This window comes from Morone saxatilis, unplaced genomic scaffold (genome assembly GCF_004916995.1).
Source record: "Morone saxatilis isolate NCDOM2014 unplaced genomic scaffold, NCSU_SB_2.0 Contig16, whole genome shotgun sequence".
Classification (NCBI taxonomy): domain Eukaryota; kingdom Metazoa; phylum Chordata; class Actinopteri; family Moronidae; genus Morone; species Morone saxatilis.
In genome coordinates, this window is record NW_023339718.1 from 8,913,336 (window position 1) to 8,933,518 (window position 20,183).

General features: G+C 41.9%; 1 protein-coding gene across 1 annotated transcript in view; it reads right to left on the bottom strand.

The window, feature by feature from the left end:
* Nucleotides 1-19,791, bottom strand: part of ank1a (ankyrin 1, erythrocytic a) — a 41,849-nt gene extending 22,058 nt beyond the window's left edge. Inside the window, exons 1-25 of the mRNA XM_035657832.1 lie at nt 19,632-19,791; nt 12,168-12,269; nt 9,866-9,964; nt 9,349-9,447; nt 8,984-9,082; nt 8,613-8,798; nt 8,379-8,477; nt 8,183-8,281; nt 7,974-8,072; nt 7,537-7,734; nt 7,331-7,429; nt 7,135-7,233; nt 6,920-7,018; nt 6,466-6,663; nt 6,245-6,343; nt 6,049-6,147; nt 5,741-5,938; nt 5,511-5,609; nt 4,614-4,712; nt 3,594-3,692; nt 3,408-3,500; nt 3,194-3,266; nt 2,986-3,006; nt 392-512; nt 135-213 (exon numbers count right to left, since the gene is read on the bottom strand). Coding sequence (XP_035513725.1) covers nt 135-213; nt 392-512; nt 2,986-3,006; nt 3,194-3,266; nt 3,408-3,500; nt 3,594-3,692; nt 4,614-4,712; nt 5,511-5,609; nt 5,741-5,938; nt 6,049-6,147; nt 6,245-6,343; nt 6,466-6,663; nt 6,920-7,018; nt 7,135-7,233; nt 7,331-7,429; nt 7,537-7,734; nt 7,974-8,072; nt 8,183-8,281; nt 8,379-8,477; nt 8,613-8,798; nt 8,984-9,082; nt 9,349-9,447; nt 9,866-9,964; nt 12,168-12,269; nt 19,632-19,658 — 2,682 coding nt within the window. The 5' untranslated portion in view covers nt 19,659-19,791. The remainder of the gene's footprint in view (nt 1-134; nt 214-391; nt 513-2,985; nt 3,007-3,193; nt 3,267-3,407; nt 3,501-3,593; nt 3,693-4,613; nt 4,713-5,510; nt 5,610-5,740; nt 5,939-6,048; nt 6,148-6,244; nt 6,344-6,465; nt 6,664-6,919; nt 7,019-7,134; nt 7,234-7,330; nt 7,430-7,536; nt 7,735-7,973; nt 8,073-8,182; nt 8,282-8,378; nt 8,478-8,612; nt 8,799-8,983; nt 9,083-9,348; nt 9,448-9,865; nt 9,965-12,167; nt 12,270-19,631) is intronic.
* Nucleotides 19,792-20,183: the final 392 nt, after the last annotated feature.

Genomic DNA, 20,183 nt, shown 5'->3' on the forward strand with positions numbered 1-20,183 from the left:
CCCATAGTACTAAAAATCAGGTTATCTCTGCCTGTGATGCATTCTTCTTTGTACCCCAACTGTATGGTAGTACAATACTAAATAGTTGGGGTACAGTAGGTGGAGTATCTTATTCTTGGTTTTCTGTACAGTACCTGATCTATCTCATGTTCTTTCAGTATAACGGTCTCCGGAGAGACTCGGGGGATCCTGGGAATGGCTGGCGAGTAATTCCTGTATGAAAAGAGCAAAACACAAGTCAGATTGAAGAAGTTTTGCTAGATCTCCTCCCAAGTGCTCATCCCTGGTGTTTAGTGAGTGTCTATGGTGCATCCCCCTCTATCCATCCACCGATTAGTGTGTGGCTACCAGCTTGGCTGTCTCGCCTGCTTCCCCACCCAGCCCCCCTTACGCTGTGCCCAGCCCTCTCTCGTACTCCAGTGATTTCTTGGGGGAGAGGAAATCGTCATCATGGTCTTTCATGTCATCCATCTTCATGTACCTGGCCCCTTCTGTCCCCAAGAGCTCCTCTCCTTCAGAGAACAACATGCCAAAGAGAGCGAACAGACCGAGGTCAGGTTGATGAAACAGCACAAGAGAAAGAGAGAAAGAAAAGAACAAGATGAATAACCAGAAGGGTTAGACAACAACAGGATAACCCACGGTTTAGAAGATGGCTCTGTGATTCAGGGGTTAGACTGGTGAGATGAGACATAAGTGACGATGCTCTGAACACTTACTGCTAATCGATAAAAAAAAAAAAAAAATTAAATGCAGCCACTTCTAACAGAGTGCCAGAAACAGCAGATGACTGTAATTATCTATAGTCTCAGATTGGTAAATCCAACACTTTTGATTCAGAACCCCTAAACATTACTACATCAAAACAAGAGAGGACACTTTATAAATGTGGTCTGGAGTTCCTCAGTTAGAGACAAAAGCATTAGGAATGTGGCTCTGGGGAGAGCATGCATCAGCATTTTTTCATTCCAGAAAATGTGTTGTCTAGTGAATAAACAGTTATTGAACTGGAAGTTTTAGACATCAGCTGCCTCAGAGAGTGATGCATGAGGAGATTTACTCTAAAACACATGAATACAAACACAGAGACAGAACAGCATCAGGCCACTACAACACACGATGACAAAACTACAAGCTGCTCTCTACTCTCCTGTGAACATACAGTATATCTTCATGTGAGCAGAGATGGGTTTTTGGTTACTTACCCCTCAAAACACGCAGTAATGTTCAAGAATTCACCAGCCACAAAAGTGAGTGTTCCCTGTGGTTATTAATTTGTGGCCGTATCAGCACAGCTTGTGTGAGTGGGTGTCTGTATGCGGTCCAGAGCCAAAGTGATGTCGTAGGTGTCATTACACTATGTTTGACTCTGTGAGTGTGTTTCCCACAGGTTCATATGAGACAGCTCATGTTCTGGTCTTTGTGTACCATGCATGTGTGCCACATCGCGTAGGCAAAGTGTCACCATATGCAAGCGTGTGAATCAGATAACCTGCCGATATCATTTCACCATTCCGGATATGAGATGTGTCTTTAAGACAGCGACTCGGCTACTTTCTATATTTAGAGCAACGGTGACAAGCTGTCAGTTGAATTATCAAGGGACTAAAAATATCAGACATAATGTCCTCTGACATCATCGTCCGTGGCGTGGTAAACTTCAGGCATTAAAAGTTAAACCTGCAGTGTGTGTGTGTTCTTTGAGCAGAAGAAAGATGTTGTGATCTGTGAGCTCACATATTATCACTGTTAAGTTGATATGGTGAACTTGTTAGAAAACAGTTGCTTATTTACACATCCAGCAACGGAGCAAACATTATTATTTATTTTGAGTCATATTTCTGGCCACTAGATGAACATAAATCCAATATCCACTCTGCTTTTAGCTACGTTTTTGCTCTACACCAACTCCTGAGGGACTTATCTGGCTGTTTAGCTGCTAAATTCTACACTATGCTCACAAACTAACTTTGTCGGCCTACTGTTTGGTGCTGGGAAGGTAGGGTATAGTGGGAAATTTATTTGAATACGTTTTTTTGCTTGTGTATCTAATAATGAATAAAGCTGTCTATATAGTCTGTCTAATCTTTTTTCTTATAAATAGTGTAATGACAATAGTCATAATTAGTCGTAATTAAGGGAAAATGCATAGTTTTTAGTCAAATCACAATTTCCTTACTTTTACTGGAGTATCTGTATTTCTACTTGAGTAAAGAATGTGTGTACTTTTGGCACCTCTGGTTTCTAGAGGTTTTTCACAGAAAACGGCTGATTGTTGTGACCAAAACAGTCTGAGAGCAGCGAGAATGAATCAAAAAAGTAGTGTTGCTAGCAATGGTGACAGTCGCTATAAGCCATGTTATAATTCTCTGTGGGTTCATCATTATGTGTGACTCCTATCAGAGTCATGTGATCCAATGTTAACACAAAAATGTATTCCCCTCGGACTTATTGCAGACAACAAAAACACAGTTCACACAGCAGGAACACAATACAGCAGAAAATGATGCAGAACATGATCGACACCACAATGCAGACCAGATTTAAATGCAACCACAACTACAGACACTCAAAGCGATGAAAAGCACCACTCCAGTATGAACTGCTAAGCTCGCTTTAAAAATTATTTATTTTTTAACCAAATATTTATTAAATTTGATTAATAACATGTAATCTATATGCACTGGCTGTGACTGTAAAAACAAGGACTGCCATCCTAACATGGAGGAAAAAAAGGGAATTGGAGAGTTAGAGAATGAGGGTGTTATTGAAGGGACGTATAAAGGTTACAGACATGGGTGTTATGGGTGCATGCCAATGAGAAACCAGAGCCACCATCACAGTGAGCACCACTACAGAAGGAACGAGAGAGAAAGAGAGAGAGAAAGGCAGGGAGATAAAGAAGGAGAGTGAGCTTGAAATGGAGCAACATTTTATTACAACGACCTATGAATGCCGCACAAAGAAAGAAAGAGACATTCATACCTAATGTTAGCTGTGCAATTCCTAAAAAAGGGCAAAAAGCAAAAAAGGAATTGGAAAAAAAATGTACGTGACCAGCTCAAACATTATAAAATCAGCCTGATAGACAGGAAGTGATATTTACAGGTAGGTAGGTAACATAATCAAAGTCGATTACACATTGTTTCCTACTGTTATATATATATGATAAATAATAATTGTATAGCTCTACCTTCATCCTCAGACACGTCTAGTATCTCATCCACTGTTTCTGGGAAACTCATGCGATGTTTCTCTGTGGTCGTCTGCAGGGCACAGAAGGAAGAGGAAAAACCAATTACAGATACAACAGCGTGTGAAAACTTTAATAGTACTTCCATGTGATAATCATGGCCATATAATGCTAGTGCTATATCCGAAGGGGATAGTAGCGGTTCTGAACTCACCATGGAAACTGTCTCCTCAGTGACAAGCTTTAGGACGTCAATCACAGAGATGTAGCCCAACCTCTTAGCAATGGCCAGGGCTGAAGTACCATTCTAACAGACAGAGAGGAGCGGATTGGATCAGATCTCTGACGACCAAACGTTATGAATCATTTTGTGGAAGACAAAGTATGCGCTCATGCTCACTGTTGTTGTCTCGTTGGGCTGAGCTCCGTGCTTCAGCAACAGTGTCACAATGTCTGTGTGTCCCTGCTGGGCCGCCTGGTGCAGAGGAGTGTAACCAAGCTGGAAGAGAGAGAAATTAAATCTGTTCTTATTGAATGTATAATTCACATCTAAGATACATCTTAATAAGTTAATTTATCTGATTTATGTAGTACAGCTGGTCCCTTTTCATCCAAGTTGTAACAAACATCAGTTTATTTTCTTAAAATGCATATCAAACTTGTGAGGCAAATAACAAGCTACCTGCATATCAGTTAAATTGTCTATTATTAATTGTAATATAACTACAACAATTACTTAATCAGCATCATCATCTTTTTAAAGCAAAAACTCTAAGAAATCCACTGGTTCCAGCTTTTCAAATGTCAGCATTTGCTGGTTCTCTTGGTGGTCTTTTATAATGATAAACTAAATATTTTGGGGGTTTAGACAAAACAAGCTATTTGAATATGTCAGCTTTTTGTATTTTCTGACATTTTTACAGACTTACGTTAAAAAAAGTAATCACTCAATACTCAGTAAAGAAAATAATCATTAGTTATAGCCCTACATCTAACCTTACTCAACATTTTAGAACAACTTAATTACAACATCTGTAAAAATATACCATCATATAAATATAAATAGACAAGCACCAGTTCTAAAGCAAATCATGTTTACTCCCACCCTCTACAGGAAACACTGCATCTTAGACCCAGAAATGAAATACTTCCAGTCTCTCCAATTTTTGTACACTACATTACACTTTAGAGAGGTAAATTGCCCCCATTCCAATAAATCATTATATAAAAAGGCTAGTGTTAACAGCTTTCAACTAGAAAAACCCTGCTGCAGCCACGACTTGTGCTTTCAACTGTGTAATGTACTGTAATTGTATTTCCTGGTGAATAAGATGGAGACTGTAGACACACTGTAACTACGTGACTCATGCCTTGGCTAATTTTGTTGTAGTTTTATCTAAAACCAGAGGGAGGCACTTACCCTTGTTTTGCTGTTGACATTGGCCTGTTGCTGCAGGAGGAACTTCACCATCTTGATGTTGCCATAGTGACACGCTACATGTAGAGGGGTGTAACCCATCTGGCAGTGAGAGAAAGATAGTAAAAAGTCTTAAACACAAAATACACAGCAGTCGCATAACTTGAGTGTCTTAATGACCTTTTAATTTGAACACATTATGTGGATTTTATCCAATTTGAAATGTAATGGTTCATGAATATTACATAAACTAATGGTTCAAATCCACACAGTAGAATTATTTTGAGAACAGAGGAGTGATAAAAAATTATATTCAGACTACAATGTAGGAATAAATAAGAGAGGATGCAATTATGTCTTGTGTACGTGATGGGAACAAAAACAATAACACCAATAATAACACTTATCTAGTACAAGAGATCTAAAACTAATTCTAACACCTATGTAAAGCTTAAAATGCTCTAATCTGGTCATGACTGTGTCCTATTCAACTCTATGGTCAATCTTTGGTTTGTGGTGCTGTTGTATTGACAACAACATTATATAATTCTACACATAAATTAAACCTTACTAACTATTAATCTGATACAGCTCCATGTCAATACACTGTAGAGCTGCTCCAAGCTGCAAGGAAGTTGAAGGGATCTGAGCCCCTCGAGGTTCAGCCATGTATTGATGGTAACATGACCCTCTCTTATGAGATCATCAGGCTATTTATGCTACATGTTACTTAGACACTATCTGCTATGGGTCAAGGGGATGGCACAAACAGTTTCTACACTGATAAGATGCTGACAACCCTGCAACAGCTCAGTGAAGCTCTCTCAACTTGAATAGTTCAAGCTATGTTTTTTTTTTTCAGACTAAAATAGGTTTGCCATGACACTGAAAAGTTCTTACCCGCGTGGCAGCGTAGACAGAAGCCCCTTGCTTTACCAAGATATCTGCGATGCCAACATGTCCTTCCTGTGCCACGAGATGCAGTGGGGTTAACCCACTCTGGGGACAACAAGATTCAGAAGACGAAGGTCAAACACAGCAAAACACAGAATAAATCAAACCCAAGTAATAGACCACATAAACTACCTGCCCCATAACAGTCATTCTTTAATCATCTATATGTTTCTTGCCTTGTTTCCAAGGTTGACATTGGCCTGTTTGGAGATGAGCAGGGACACCATGTCGGGCCTTCCTTCCTGCGAGGCCAGGTGGAGAGGTGTGACTCCCTGCAGTGACTCAGCATTGGCTGAAGCCCCGTACTGCAGCAGGCTGTTAGCCACCTCCACCTGGTTCTGCTTGGATGCTATGTGGAGGGCAGTGTAGCCATTCTGGAGCACAAACATGAGTTGTGGTTAGAAACAATATATGTATATATGAATATGTATATGAAGGATAGTAAAATATGTGTGAATTATGTGTTTTTCTCTTTTTTATTCACCCTGGCAGCACTGTGTGGCGACCCTCCCTTGCTGACAAGCAAGTTAACAACATCCAGGTTGTTGTGATGTACGGCAACATGCAGCGGAGTTAGACCATTCTGCAAAAACAGAACCAAAAGTTCACCAGACTGGTCAACAGATTAAACACAGCTTTATTAATTCTCCATACTTTCAGGCCCTTTATGCTTTTTTTACCTTCCCAGCAGCATTAGGGTTGGCTCCCCTCTCCAACAACAGCTCTGCTACATCCACCTTGCCGTACTTTGAGGCCACATGGAGGGGAGTGAAGCCTTTCTACAGAGGCACCGAGGAGAAACACAATATTAGATTGGGGAACACAGGTATTTGGTCTCACAGCTTCAAGACATACAAATGTTATAGCAGAAAGCAACGAAGGGTAAGCAGGCTGGCTTTACCTTAGTCATCTTGGTCTGCTGAGCCTCCATGTCCAATAGGATGCGTACGGTTTGTACATGACCTTCCCGGGCAGCGATGTGTAGGGGCGTGTGGCCTGCTGTGGTGGTGGAATTGGGGTTGGCTTTGTGCTCTAGCAGCAGCTTCACTAGCTCCTTGTGTCCCATCCGAGCAGCACAATGCAGAGGGGTTTGGTCATCCTGGTCAGGGAAGGGAGAGTAGTAGAAATCTAAGGTGCTGCATGAAACTCCAGCAGTAAATTGCCTTCTCTATTGACTCCACTATGATCTCACACTTGTTACATTAACAGTAAAATGAAGGTGTGGTGTGTAGGAGGGAAATTAGCACATGGATACAAAGCTCTGGTTCCTTCAGCTGCCAGGAATTAGTTGCTGAACTTTCTAAATTAACACATAAATGTATCACATGATTGTGTGAATTGTGTGAAATCTCTACCTTGGCCTTGGCGTCGACCGGCGCTGAGTTCTGCAGTAAAAACTCTGCCACTTCATAGTGTCCTGCCCGAGATGCCATATGGAGAGGAGTCTCCACTTTCTACTCATACACAGAAAGACAAACCACACACTCAGATGTATCACAATGACAACATCACCAATATAGAGCTGAGTCTGTTATCTGTGCTGGTCTTGAGATTTCAGAAGGAAACTCACTACATTGGAGGCGCTGGGGGAAGCTCCTTTCTGCAGCAGGATCTTCACAATGTTGAGATGACCCATGAATGATGCCACATGCAAGGGGGTCAGGCCCGACTGTTTAGAGTAGGAGAATAATATTACAATTGCATGACAATCATATTCAATACAGTAATGAGCTGTTATTGTCAGCCCTTTTGTCCTGTTGCCTCACCTCAGTCACAGCCTCTAATGATGCAGAGTGTTTAAGCAGGAGATCCATCACGCGCATGTGGTTCTTTTTACAAGCAATATGCAAAGGAGTGAAGCCATTCTGTAAAAAAGAAAGGAACGATTATCACCACTACAAAAGATTAAAAACAACTTTGTCTGGTCTTAATTAATCAATTGACTGTGTAGTAGTGTGTGTTTGTCACTAACCAATGCCCGAGAGTTGGGTTTGGCCCCTTTGTCCAGCAGTACTTTCGCCATGCGGTGGTGGCCGCAGTGCGCCGCCACATGCAGAGGTGTAAGGTGGTCCAGTGTGATGTCATCAATCTCTGCGTTGTATTGCAGGAGCTGCTTGACGCAGTCCATGTGGTCCCCCTGTGCTGCCATGTGGATTGGAGACAGGCCATTCTGCAAAACAAGAAAATGTGTTGACTCCCTCATCCTTTGCAAATCAGGAAGCAACTTGTCTTGTGGTACAAACAAACAACTGAGGTAAACAAGATGCAGCAGAAAGAGGATTTTATATCTGTGTATGGTTGATGGATCACAAACGTTCACATTTATTTACTTAGAACAACTCACTGATTTGCACTAATTTAAAACTAGAGAAGTTAAAAATTTTCTTTACTTGTGTCTAGGTGGATTACCTTGGTCTTTGCCTGAATTGGGGCTCCATGGTCCAGCAGAATCTCTATAATCCTAACATGGCCATTTCTGGCTGCACAGTGCAGAGGAGTCAGCTCATCCTAGACAAAGAGTATTGTAGGTGATTTAGTTAATGATGCATCAAATTAGAAACAAAGACAATAAGGGAATCAAAGATTTTGTGAAACAGTAGAAAAGATGTCTGCTGCACCTTGGTCTTGGCATCAATCTGAGCCCCTCTGTCCAGCAGGAGTCGGACCATGATCACATTCCCCCGCCTGGATGCAATGTGCAGAGGAGTGATACCATTCTGCAGATAAAAACAGATTCACTTAGACAGGATCACACAAGGAGAACAGACAGCAAGGGCGGAAAATAACCTTCCAACAACATTAGTTATTCCCTACCTTTGGGGTGAAGTTGACATTGGCTCCTCTATTGAGCAGCAGTTGAGCTACGTTCAAGTTTTCATAGTGTGCAGCAATGTGGAGGGGTGTGAATCCAGTCTGCAGGGACACATTAGGGTGAGAATGTGTCACTTTCATTACATTTGCATTTTAGAAAACAAGAACACCAAACGCAGATGTCCACACCTACTGTACATGTGTACAATCATCATCCACACAAACACACACACACACCTTACTGAGTACATCAGGATTGGGGTCATTCTGCAGAAGCACTGCGGCTGTGCGTGTATCGTCGTTTCGTGCTGCAATGTGCAGTGCAGGGAGGCGGACCTTTCCCTTGGTGCCGTAGTTGATGAGCAGGGCTACAACATTCTCATGTCCCTGCTGAAGAGCCACGGCGAGAGGAGTAAATCCATCCTGCAGCACACAGAAGAGAATTAGAAGACTGGTTGACTGGTCTCATGGAGAGAAAATGAGAGAGATGTGAGGAGAGAGGCTTATGAGAACGAAACAGAATGGAAACAGCGCGTCTGGATCAGCAAGGATGGGATTGAGGAATTTGGGAGATTCGTCTTTCAAAACTTCTCTCAGTTCTCCAGTACCTCAGTAGGAATGCTCTGATTGGCTCCGTTCTCCAGAAGAAACTTCACAACCTCTAGATGGTTTTCTTGTGCAGCCATGTAGAGTGGAGTGAAACCCTTCTGTCTCAGAGAGATGCACGACGGACACACGCGCACACACACGCACAGCAGCAGAGGAGACACAAACACAGCAACAGAAAGATAGGAAGACAGTCACAAATGCACGCATAAGGATGTACACAAAGAGGAAACATCAACACACAGAAATATAGGAACAAAGACACATGTTAACAGATGGAATTGTAATAGATACTACAATGGCTTCACAGTAAAGTTTGCGTAGTGTATGCTGTGATCACCGCAGTGAGAGCAGCACGGAGTCTCACCTGGGACTGAGCGTTGACATTGGCCCCGTAGTTAACCAGCTCTGTGACCACCTGCTCCTGCCCTGCCAGGGCTGCAATGTGCAGGGCCGTGTTCCCTTTCTGTTTAAACACAGATACATGAGAGCACAAGTACACAGTCATAATGAGCACTCACAGGCTTATAGGTGCAATCCAACATGTATATTCAAAGTGCATGTTGTTTTTGGACATTATATTGATCCAGCTGAATGGTGCTTTATTTACATGTAACCACGTTTAACAGGTTAAACAAATGGCATCATTTTACATCTAAAAATAGAGAGTATAATTTGAAATTGTTGATAGTAAATCAGGGACTATCCATGAGTAAGTAATGAAAGTACATATATCAGAAAGTATTACATGCCAACTTTCAATACTTTTACTTAGGTTTAGGTGTTTTAATGAGGAAAATGTTAAAGAAATAGTTCAAGATTTAATCTGATACAAATATACAATGACACATACTGACACATTGAGGCTTTACAGCAGGTTTTACCTTCGTAGTGGTCTCCAGTACGATTCCATTGTGGAGTAGCTCCAGCACCATTTTGACATGGCCTTCTTTCGAGGCTAGATGCAACCCGTTTAGCCCATTCTGAGTGATAGAGCAGAGTAAACCTCATACTGAAGGGTCCTAAACACACTATCAATGCAAAAATGTCCTAATCTAAAAGAAATAACCACACATATACAAACAAACACATGTATGCCATGCCAGCTGAAACAACTGGGTTTGTAACACAGTGACCAAAGCAGGCAAATACTTACACTGGACACCATGCATGCAGTACTCTCTGAGTGGCCATTAGCAAAAACAATGTCTACAGAGATGAAAATCAGGGTGTGAACATTTTCATTTGATTAATGATGGTGAGGGGAGGAGGAGGGGGAGGAGGAGGACGGGAGGGGGATGGCAGGCCGCTGGTCTCGTGGCTGGGAAGAATACGAGCCGTGTGGGATAGGTCTGACCTCACACAGCCTTCCTTCAGCCGCACAGGACATGTGAGGTTGGACCTTTCCCACACCACTGATATTATTCCTCTGAGTGGGGAGACCACAGCACACCATCACTCTACTGCAGACAGAGGAGAGAGGGAGGGGACTGGAGGCGAGGGAGGGAGGCCATAGAGGAGGAAAAAGCAAGAAAAAAAGGGAGGTGAGTTAGAAAACCGTACGTAAACAGGAGGAGAGAGGATAGTGGAGCAGTTGTTAGGTGCAGAGAGATAGAAGAGGAGGGAAACACAATAAGGGGAGGGCAGGAGTGAGGCAGTGTCCTGTAAGTGAGTCATGTCAGAGGTATCCACTCAGACAAGGAAACACAACTGCCACAGTCAAGCCTCCACCTGGCCAAACTCCCATCACTCTGTATGTACAGCATCAGAACTAACAATCACACAACCAGAACAACGACAATCTCACCACCTCGGTTTAAGTGACAATCCACAACTTATTACTCTGTATCATTGGACTAATTTGGAAGGTAAGTAATCAGTGCCACTATAGTGCAAAGAAATGTGTGTGCAAATGTGTCGCCTAATTCAAGTAAAACAAGAATGTTGTAGATTATCACTTTAACTCAACACAATTAACACCGAACAGTGAAAATAACATAATTTCAGATGATAAATATCAACCTCATAAATGAAGTGAAAGAAGAATTCATGTTGCAAGTCAAAAAGCTTCTGTATTTCTTCTTGTAATTATATCATTAATCCATGAGGTGTCTCCCTTCATCATTGTGAAGGAGTTTACCAGTAATGGCCACTGTACTGTGTCACTTCACATGAATACATTTGTTGTTATGTGGGATCAGTTAGAGGCCCGAAGAATAAGCCTTATAGAAATCCTGACAGAAGCATTACCAGCAATAATTACAAAATGGTGAGGACAGCATAAGTGAATGGAAGGGAAACCATGACTATGTTAGATTAATGAGCCAGAGGAATCTCTCTCTCTCTCTCTCTCTCTCTCTCTCTCTCTCTCCTCTCACACACACACACACACACGTCCTCACGCCCAAGGGCAGCGGTCCTAGCCCACTAATGCTGCTTCTTCTTGGATACTCTGGGAACAACCGTCGGAGTAAAGGAGGAAGGATGGAAGAGACAGGGCGAAGGAGAAACCCCTGCCCCATTTATCCCCTTCCCTGGAGACCCTGGAGACTCTACCTGCCACTTTCAGCCACTGATTAACAGTCTACTTGAGCATGCACATACAGTATAGTGAATGACTGAGTGCACAGGCAGACAGAGGGGCACATAACAGCACAGTGATCAAGTCAGACACGTCATGCACACTGGAAACTCAAAAACACATTTATATATAAATAATACAACAAATGGTGGAATACATGGTAAACTGTAGGATAAACATGTAAGCATCAGATAAATCACTAATCATTTCACTGTTTGTAAATGCCATTAGCTAAATTGTACTGACTTTTCCATTCACACATTGATGTTCTTTTTTTGAATGAGACGTGGGCAGTGCAACCACCTCCTGAATTTTAATTTACTTAGTTAGAAAGCAGATATGAAGACAGAAGACTAAATCCTAGCAGGATCTGACTGTGGGCCACCAGTGGCATATGAATACTCATAAATACTCAGATATTTCTGTTTTTCTTCTTGCCAAGCACTATAATGCAGTACAATTGAAGACCAGTTTTTGCAGATAAGCAAAACTGCCTGACGTAAATAAAAAGCCAAGAGTAGTATAAATAAAAATGACTGGCTTACAGTTAAATGAGCTTGGCCTACTTCAACCAATTCAATTTGGGCAATGTGCAGCTCTCTCACCTGATTGGCCATATTTATATCGATGCCATTTTTGATATGGTCCAGGGCCTTGTCCAGGTTGCCAGAACGGGCCGCTCGGAGAAAACTGTTGCCAGCATCTGCCTGCAAGCGGAAAAGAGACAGGGAAAGAGGAGGGGGATAAGGGGTATAAGAGAAAGTGAAAGACACATAAAGTAGAGTAGAGAGGGAAAGTGGAGAGGGAGACAGAGATTGGTTAATATTTATTTAGAGCCATTTGAAGGACTGAAACCGTAAGTAGTAGTAATCCATCAGCTTTCCTCTCATGTCACTCCGCCCTTGAGGTTGTTTTGGACAGTGCAGTTTGCAAATCTGCATCTTGCACCTTAAATTGTGTGTGTGTTAGAGGGTCAGCACGCACGTGAAAAAGTCGACTCCTCAAACTCCCAAATAACTTAAAATCAAAACCTCTAAAAAGCTGCCCAGAAGTCTATCCCCTGCTATGTTCTCAGGTGATAGGGCGAGTGTGATAATACCAACAGCTACTGGAGTGTCGTGCCAAGCAGACTGTTGGCTCTTTGTCTGTACTCTGAGTTTATGTGCGTGTGTGAATGAAAGAGAGATAAAGAGACACAAGGTGAATGGAGAAAGATGAGAGAGAGAGAGAGAGTTTGGTGAGTTCTGGCTCACGGGCCGACACATGGCACGTCTAGTGGTTTTGTCTGTGTTTTGTTTGTGTCTGAGGGCTTCATGCCTCTCCCAGGCAGGCAGGGGTGCTGCTGAAACAGGATCACTCATGCGGCACGGGGGGAGAGCGAGGGAGAGGAGAGGAGGAGAAGCAGGAGCGACCGAGGGAGAACCACAGGGAGAAACTCGACTGCGGCAAACCCTGCACTTTTTCATTTCATTTACATAATCTCCTCTCTCCCCCATGCCCATCCCCTCTCTACATCTAACCATCTCAACATGCTGGTCAGAAAAACAATCAGCCAACCAATCACAAATGCAGAGAATAAATTCATTTATAATCCTCACGTGGTAGCAAATTCTGATCCAAAAGAAAAACACCAAAAGCCGCCATCACACACACCAAACCAACTGCTTTTCTCAACTTCATAACACACTGCTTTAAGCTGTGTTGTCTATTGTTTTGACAGGGTTGTTGGTCCTCTTTTGACAGAGAGGGAGAGAGAGCCTGAGTAAAAAAGAGAAAGGATCCACATGCCTGAAGTACAGGCATAGCAACAAATGACACAACACACCCTCAGCATGACACCAATGGCACAGCGCTGTGCAAAGAGAGAGGTCGCTTTAAAAAAAAAGGTAGGGGCGATAGCAGGCAAACGGAAAACTTTGAAAGGAAAAGTTGCTTTCAGCTGATTGAAGCAGCAAAACATCATCTGACAGTCTGTGATTCTTCTTCCTTATATCTGCCATGGACAGGAAATTTATACAATGGCAAAGTTTTTACTTATCAGATGAACTTCACACAGTGTCCAGCCTTCCTGTGTGTAAAGTAATAAATCCTGGGCTTTTGTGTGAGTACACTGACTCATGCGGAGTGCCACTTGCCTCTGAGTCATTGTCACCCTCTCCATAAGATGTTTTTGTTTTTAAGCTTTTGCTCAGACAATTGAGAGGCATACTACTCTGCAGTACAAAGCCTCTGAGTCACACTCACACATGCTGACAGGCAAAACACTGATTTTCACATTCCCACACACAAATAAGAAAAGTAAAGCACAAATTTGGATTTAGAAAGCTACTATACGATTACTATGAAGATAAAGTAAAAAAATTAAAGGTTAAAGGTATAAGAACACAAATGAGCAGCAAGTATTGTAAAGTCGAGACTAATATCTCTAGTTTGGTATTTTCAGTGTCTCAGTTAACAGTTTTATTTACTCACAGTTGCCAAGCTGTCTTGGGAAGCCATGTTCTCCCTCTCCCATAGACTCTGTCATTCACTTTCACTTGAAGAAGGAGATTTGAAGAAGATTAAACCCCACAAACCTCCTCCCTCTAGACTGCTGCAGAGCAACAAAATGACCCCAGTACACCTCCCATCCACACACACCTGTCACTGGAGTTACGATCACCATACTGAGATACACCATCCTAAAGCAGCACAAAATACATTTTTGTGAATTTATGGCTGGAAACACATATGTTGTGTCTGTATGTATGTGTGTTAGAGATTTAGCATTAAAAATAAGTGACAATGTGGGAATTATTTGCGAGTTTCAAGATTTGTATATACTGCAGTTGCAAGTGGCCAAATTAAAGGTGTGTGTGTTATATAAGAGAAGCTATATTCCACTGTTTTGGTACTTTACTCAGAAAAAAATGGGAAATTATTAAAGGAAGACTTTTTATGTTTCTGTTTTATGCTTCATGACATGTTTGCAGACTCTGCCATGGTGACACAAGAAAAATCCTTTCATCAAAGTAGGAGCAAATACAGCTGATGCAAAGACACACACACAAACTTAACACTATATACATGGTCCCACAGCAAAATGGTAGCATGGTAACACCATGGTGACCCTGACTGAGGGCCCATCTGCTGGCTTCTCACTCCCGGGACTCAGTTCACTGCCCCCCAGAAAACAAGCTTGTTGAAGTTTACAAGGCTACACAGACTCACACTAGAATCCCCCAGACAGACAGGAGCTAAGATGTTGCTGGTTACCGCAAATTTACTTTTCTGGTCAGTCCTGCATTTTTATGTCTTCATGTTTCTGTGTATCTGCTTGCGTCAAGGAGTGAGTGTGTGGCATTGTGAGATAAGGATGCAACAGAACCACACCCATCCACTAACTCAGACATAAACAGGTGCAGTGCACATGTCACAGTCTAAAAATGTTCTGTGGTAAGTCCTCTGCTACATCTTGGTGGACTCCAGCATGTTTTAGATGAATGTGTGTCTCTCTGATTATTCCCGTAGAGAGCGGACAAGCTTCTGGCTCCGTGGCTGAGCAAAAAAATTGAGCGAGGACATTAATCATACTGTTTGGAGCAACAGAAACAGACAATAACCTGCTCCACACTTAACATTAGCAATATCAACACACACTGTCGTGCAATGTGCGTGCAACTGTCCTCAGGCTTAGACAGTGCAAGGCTTCTCATAATGAAGCTCAAAATTACCAAGTCAAATTATTCCCCTATCTCATCACAGAAAATCCTCTGCCCTGAACTCCCCTCTCTTCGTCTTTATCTCAGCTTTTCTTTCCTGTTGCCTTATATCCCTTCTCTATCCCTTCTCTATCCCTTGCTTCTTACGTTCCTCTCTCTCCCCCCTTCGCTCGCCTCCTCTGCTGGCGCTGCAGCAGACAGAATGACATCACCACCCTCGCTGGTGGACTGCAGTGTTCGAAAACTCAATGTATACGTATGTGTGCATGTACGTGTGCATGAGGACATGAGATATCCCTGAGATCAACACCCCGGCCATGAAGATTCTCCACAACGGAAGGCTACAACTGAAGGATCATCATTTTCACAAGAGATCGATTGCGTGTGTCTTTCACATTCAGTTCTGAATCAGATTGAATGTGTGTGTTTGTGAGTGGGGGGGGAAATAAGACAATGTAGTGCTTGAATGGGAGGGAAGAGACTGTGTTTGTGAGCTGTAAAGCTCAGGATTTGAGAACATGCTGTTATGTGTCCACAGTGGGCTGTAAATGGCTGTTATAACTTCTGTATGCTATCGCTCCATCTGAATTCAATCGGTGTGTAAACTGTTCCCCTTCTGTCTCTTTGCAGTGGCTGCATGCACACTGTTGCAGGATTACTTACAGATACTGTAATGCTTTATTGCACTGACAGTAACCTCTTTTACACCTGCTTTTGTTGATCTATGTGAAAAAAAGATCTGGTTTAATCAGATGATCTCTAGAGTCACTAGAACAACAGAGCATGTAACTATTTCAATCATGTCGACTGCGAGTAGAAACATTTCAGGGGGGATTTAATGTGATTTTAGCAAAGGATGGTGTCTATGGTGACTCCAAAGGCAATCACCCACCATATTCAATTATTACTACTATTACTATTTTCCTACAGATGAAGCAGAAAACAGCTTGCTGCCCACTGGCAGCTACAGTTTAAGAGTTCCAAACCTTTTTTTCTTCTAACTTGTGACCCTTTAAAATGAAGCAATATGTACTTGTAATGTTCCCATTACAGGTTAGGGCCTTAATATGGATGTGACATACAAGCACCTCAACTCAAGAAATCTGCAGAATGTTTAAATATATACAGCTTTTCTTTCAAATCCCTTTAATCATCTCTTGACCCCTCGGATCGAACACTGGATCACTGGTTTAAATATGTCATGTCCTTCCAAACTGTCTAGACAGGTTAGGCTGCATCTGAACAGGTGTCATTGCTACAGAAGAGGGAGCCAAGACCGTTTTGCTAATGAAATCAAGAGACAAATCCTGGAAGTCTTCCATTGAATGTCAATGGGAGAATCTCTCTGCCAAAGATCCAGGGTGATTTTACTTGGATATGGAACTATTATCTGCTTCAGAGAATCTCAGCATTTCTATTAAAATTAACATAAAATTCACAATAGTGCATCTCTCTCTCTTTTTAACACATACACACCCACACCCACACACACACACACACACACACAACAACAACATGAATTTGCAGACACAGCACCAGGTGCAAATCATAAATATTTTAGGAGCCACCACAGCTATTTGTACACCCAGCAGAAAGGTGAAAATAAGGTGCATACGTATGTTCAGCATGTCAAAGTAAAGTCCTGCTTTACTTGCAATAATTTCCTGAACTTTAAACAACATGAATTGTGCAAGCACACCAAACTCTGGATAATGTCTGCTATTTTCTCCCTGCTGAACTCAATAGCTCAATGTGTTTAAACTAACAGTGCGACTGGACGGTTTCTATACATTTTAGGGGAACACTGAAGAGCGGATATGGAAATTACTGCAGAGTGCTTAAACAGCCATTTCATCACCCCTTTTTCTGCTGACTTGCATTTGTTCTAGAAATTGATTTTTTTTTTTTTCTCGGTCCTCCATCTCTGCCTTCATCTCTTAGGCTGCTTTAAGAGGTTGAGCAGGCAGCAGGCTGTTTCCGGCTACAGAGATGTAGTAAGTGTAGAGCCAGTGAGAGATCCGTGGGAGCATTCAGCTATGGACACATTTACAGGAAGCAAGCAAGCGGGGCACTGGGATGAAGCTGTTACATTCCCCCACTCAACACTGTCTGTCTGTATGTAAATCTGACTGTCAGTCTGTCTGACCATTTGTCTGTCTGCTTCTATTCCCTGTACGTGGCGAAGCGTCTTGTCCCATTTTTACTATTTACTTTCTCACACTCCCAGCCTCCCCCTCCGTGTCCCACTGTTTGTCCCTGCCGCACTCATTGATTGTCTTTATATCTGGCCCTGCTGCAGCCTCTGCGCTTGAAGATGAGATTGTCATGGTTATCGTGATCTTTTGTGGGGGTGACAAAGACGGTGAAAGCTATAGGGAGGAGAACCTATGGAGGATAGGATCAAGATATGGTAAATATACAGAATGTAACCGTTTCAAGGGACAAAAAGAATATATAATATATAAAAATATATTTAACTTCTGAACTGAAGACAAAACTAGACATTTAGACTTCATACAACATATGGTTATTTATTAATAATATAACTGATGGCATATCTGCTGCTGCTGCTGCATATGATGCTTCTTTATTGCACCTGCTAAAACTGCTACAGAAAACCCAGTGAAAAGTAACTAAGTACATTTGTTAAAGTACTGCACTTAAGTAACATTTTAAAGTACCTGTACTTTGATTACTACTTTACCAAACTACTCCACTATATTTTAGTGTGAAACCTTTTCTCTAAAAATGTTTTGTTATAGATTAAACTGTAAAAAAGATTAAATTACTTCCATGTTGACCAGCTACAATATTAAAATTCTGCTTACATGTTAATTCATCAATAATAATAATCCAGTTATATTATATATATGCCAACACTTTGAAAGGAGACATCCTGCATGATGAGTACTATAACTTTTGTTTAAGGATATTAAATATATATACTTCTGTACTTTTATAGACATTTTTGAATGCAGGACTTTTACTTGTAACAGAGTATTTTATACAGTAAAGGACGCAAATACTTCTTCCACTACTGCTCACTGTTATTCTCAGTTACACCAGGAACTTCTGACTGTTTAAATTCACCATTGCCCACTTCTTCTCCTACCTTTAAGGGGAACTAAAAATGATGAAATACTGCAAGAAGTGAAAAAACATAACTACTGACAACACTAAAACTGACTTCAGTTCATCCTCAGACAGATAAACTACAGTTAATAGGCGCATTTCAACAAGTTGCATCACCTACAGTAAAACCTCAACACAAGCTCTCCTTCTAGTACCCCAGGTACACTGTGGTTGACACAAAATTAGCACTCATACACATCCAGGCAGCGGGATGAGCGTGTGCCCTGTGAAGCCATTACCTCTGCTGGCTCAGTAGACTAAATAGTCTTCAGTGAAGCCTCACTGAAAGAATCTCATTAATTGACCCGTTAATCAGTTTACTGACCTCTAGTTTACTTACCACAGCTAATCCTGGTTGACATCCTACAATCTGAACATCAAACAGAAGAACAAATGAAGTTGAAAACAAGATTAAGGAGGAAAACAGAACACACCCACAACATATACGCACTTACACTAATCTTGGACGCACATGCATGAAAACTCTCAAAGATACTCTGGCTCCTTCCCATGTTGTTGTGGGAGGCTCAGACTGATGAGTTTGATCAGGTTTGTAAGCAATTACTTGCTATGTGTTTCGTGTAATTAAAACCATAACAAGTTAGTCTGTAATTCACAAGTGGCAGATCTCTTTCTATCGCCATGACCTGCATCTCCATTTCTCTTCCTTGCTTTCTTCTGCTATTGTCATAACTAAAGACAAGGGCATATTCAGGACTGAAAACAACAATCGGTGAAAGCGGAGCCAGGAAGAAGTCTCCAAAACAGTTTATGTGGACAGATGAAGAACAAGAACAGTACTTGGCGAGCAGAGAGTAAACACAGAGAGACATGAGCTGAATAAAAAAATTAGCTTGAACAAAATGGACAAGACTAAATACTGATACATCAATTTTCATGTGTTAGAGATAAAGTAAAGATGAAAGAAATGGATTTAAAACTGGGAGCAAAGCCAGTGACAAAAGTATTGGCCCATTACTGTCTGATGTGAAAGGATAAAAGACAGGCACCGTTGGCAGGTGCATTACATCCGAGAAAATGCAACCATGGATTTTATAAACAGAACAAAACATTGCACAAAAAGACAGCAATAAAATAAAAGTGGAAGACAAGCGCACAAGTAGAGAGAGTTAATATGAAGAGAGAAGAGAGAGTGACAGGAAAAGAGATGAAGTGAGAGCGTAGAAGAAGGAAGGTGAAGAGGAGACGGAGAGCAGCAGAGATGGTGGTACTCACTCCAAAAGTGACGGTCTTGACTGGCATGCCTGTTGGCCCTCCACTCTCTCTTTCTTACGTTTTCTGTTTCTCTGAAACACACAGCTGTCTTTTCTGTTGCCCCCTGCAAGTGCTGTGGTACAGGGCACGCAGACCTCCGTCCAACGTAAACACGAACACACACAAACACGCCCAGACACACACACTTGAGTAAGCATGGTGGGTGGAGAGACTGGGGAGGGTGGGGGTTGAGGGGACGGGGGGCCCAGGGGTTTATCTCTGGAGGAATGCTGCCTGTATCTAAAGACACACATTTCACACACAGCCAAAAACAAATGGGCACCTCACACTCTCCCCGTGGGTCTCCTGCCTACATCCTGGCTCACTTTTTCCTAGATTTAATTTTGCCTCACTTGCTTTTTGCCTCCTTCTATTTTTTTTCTCCTTCATCTCCATCTTTTTCTCACCCCTCTTCTATCCTCCATCACCCTCTATGTTCTGCTCTCCACCTCATCTATCCTCTCCACCTTTCAGGTTTTGTTGCACCAGAACACTCTGTGTCACCCTAACTTT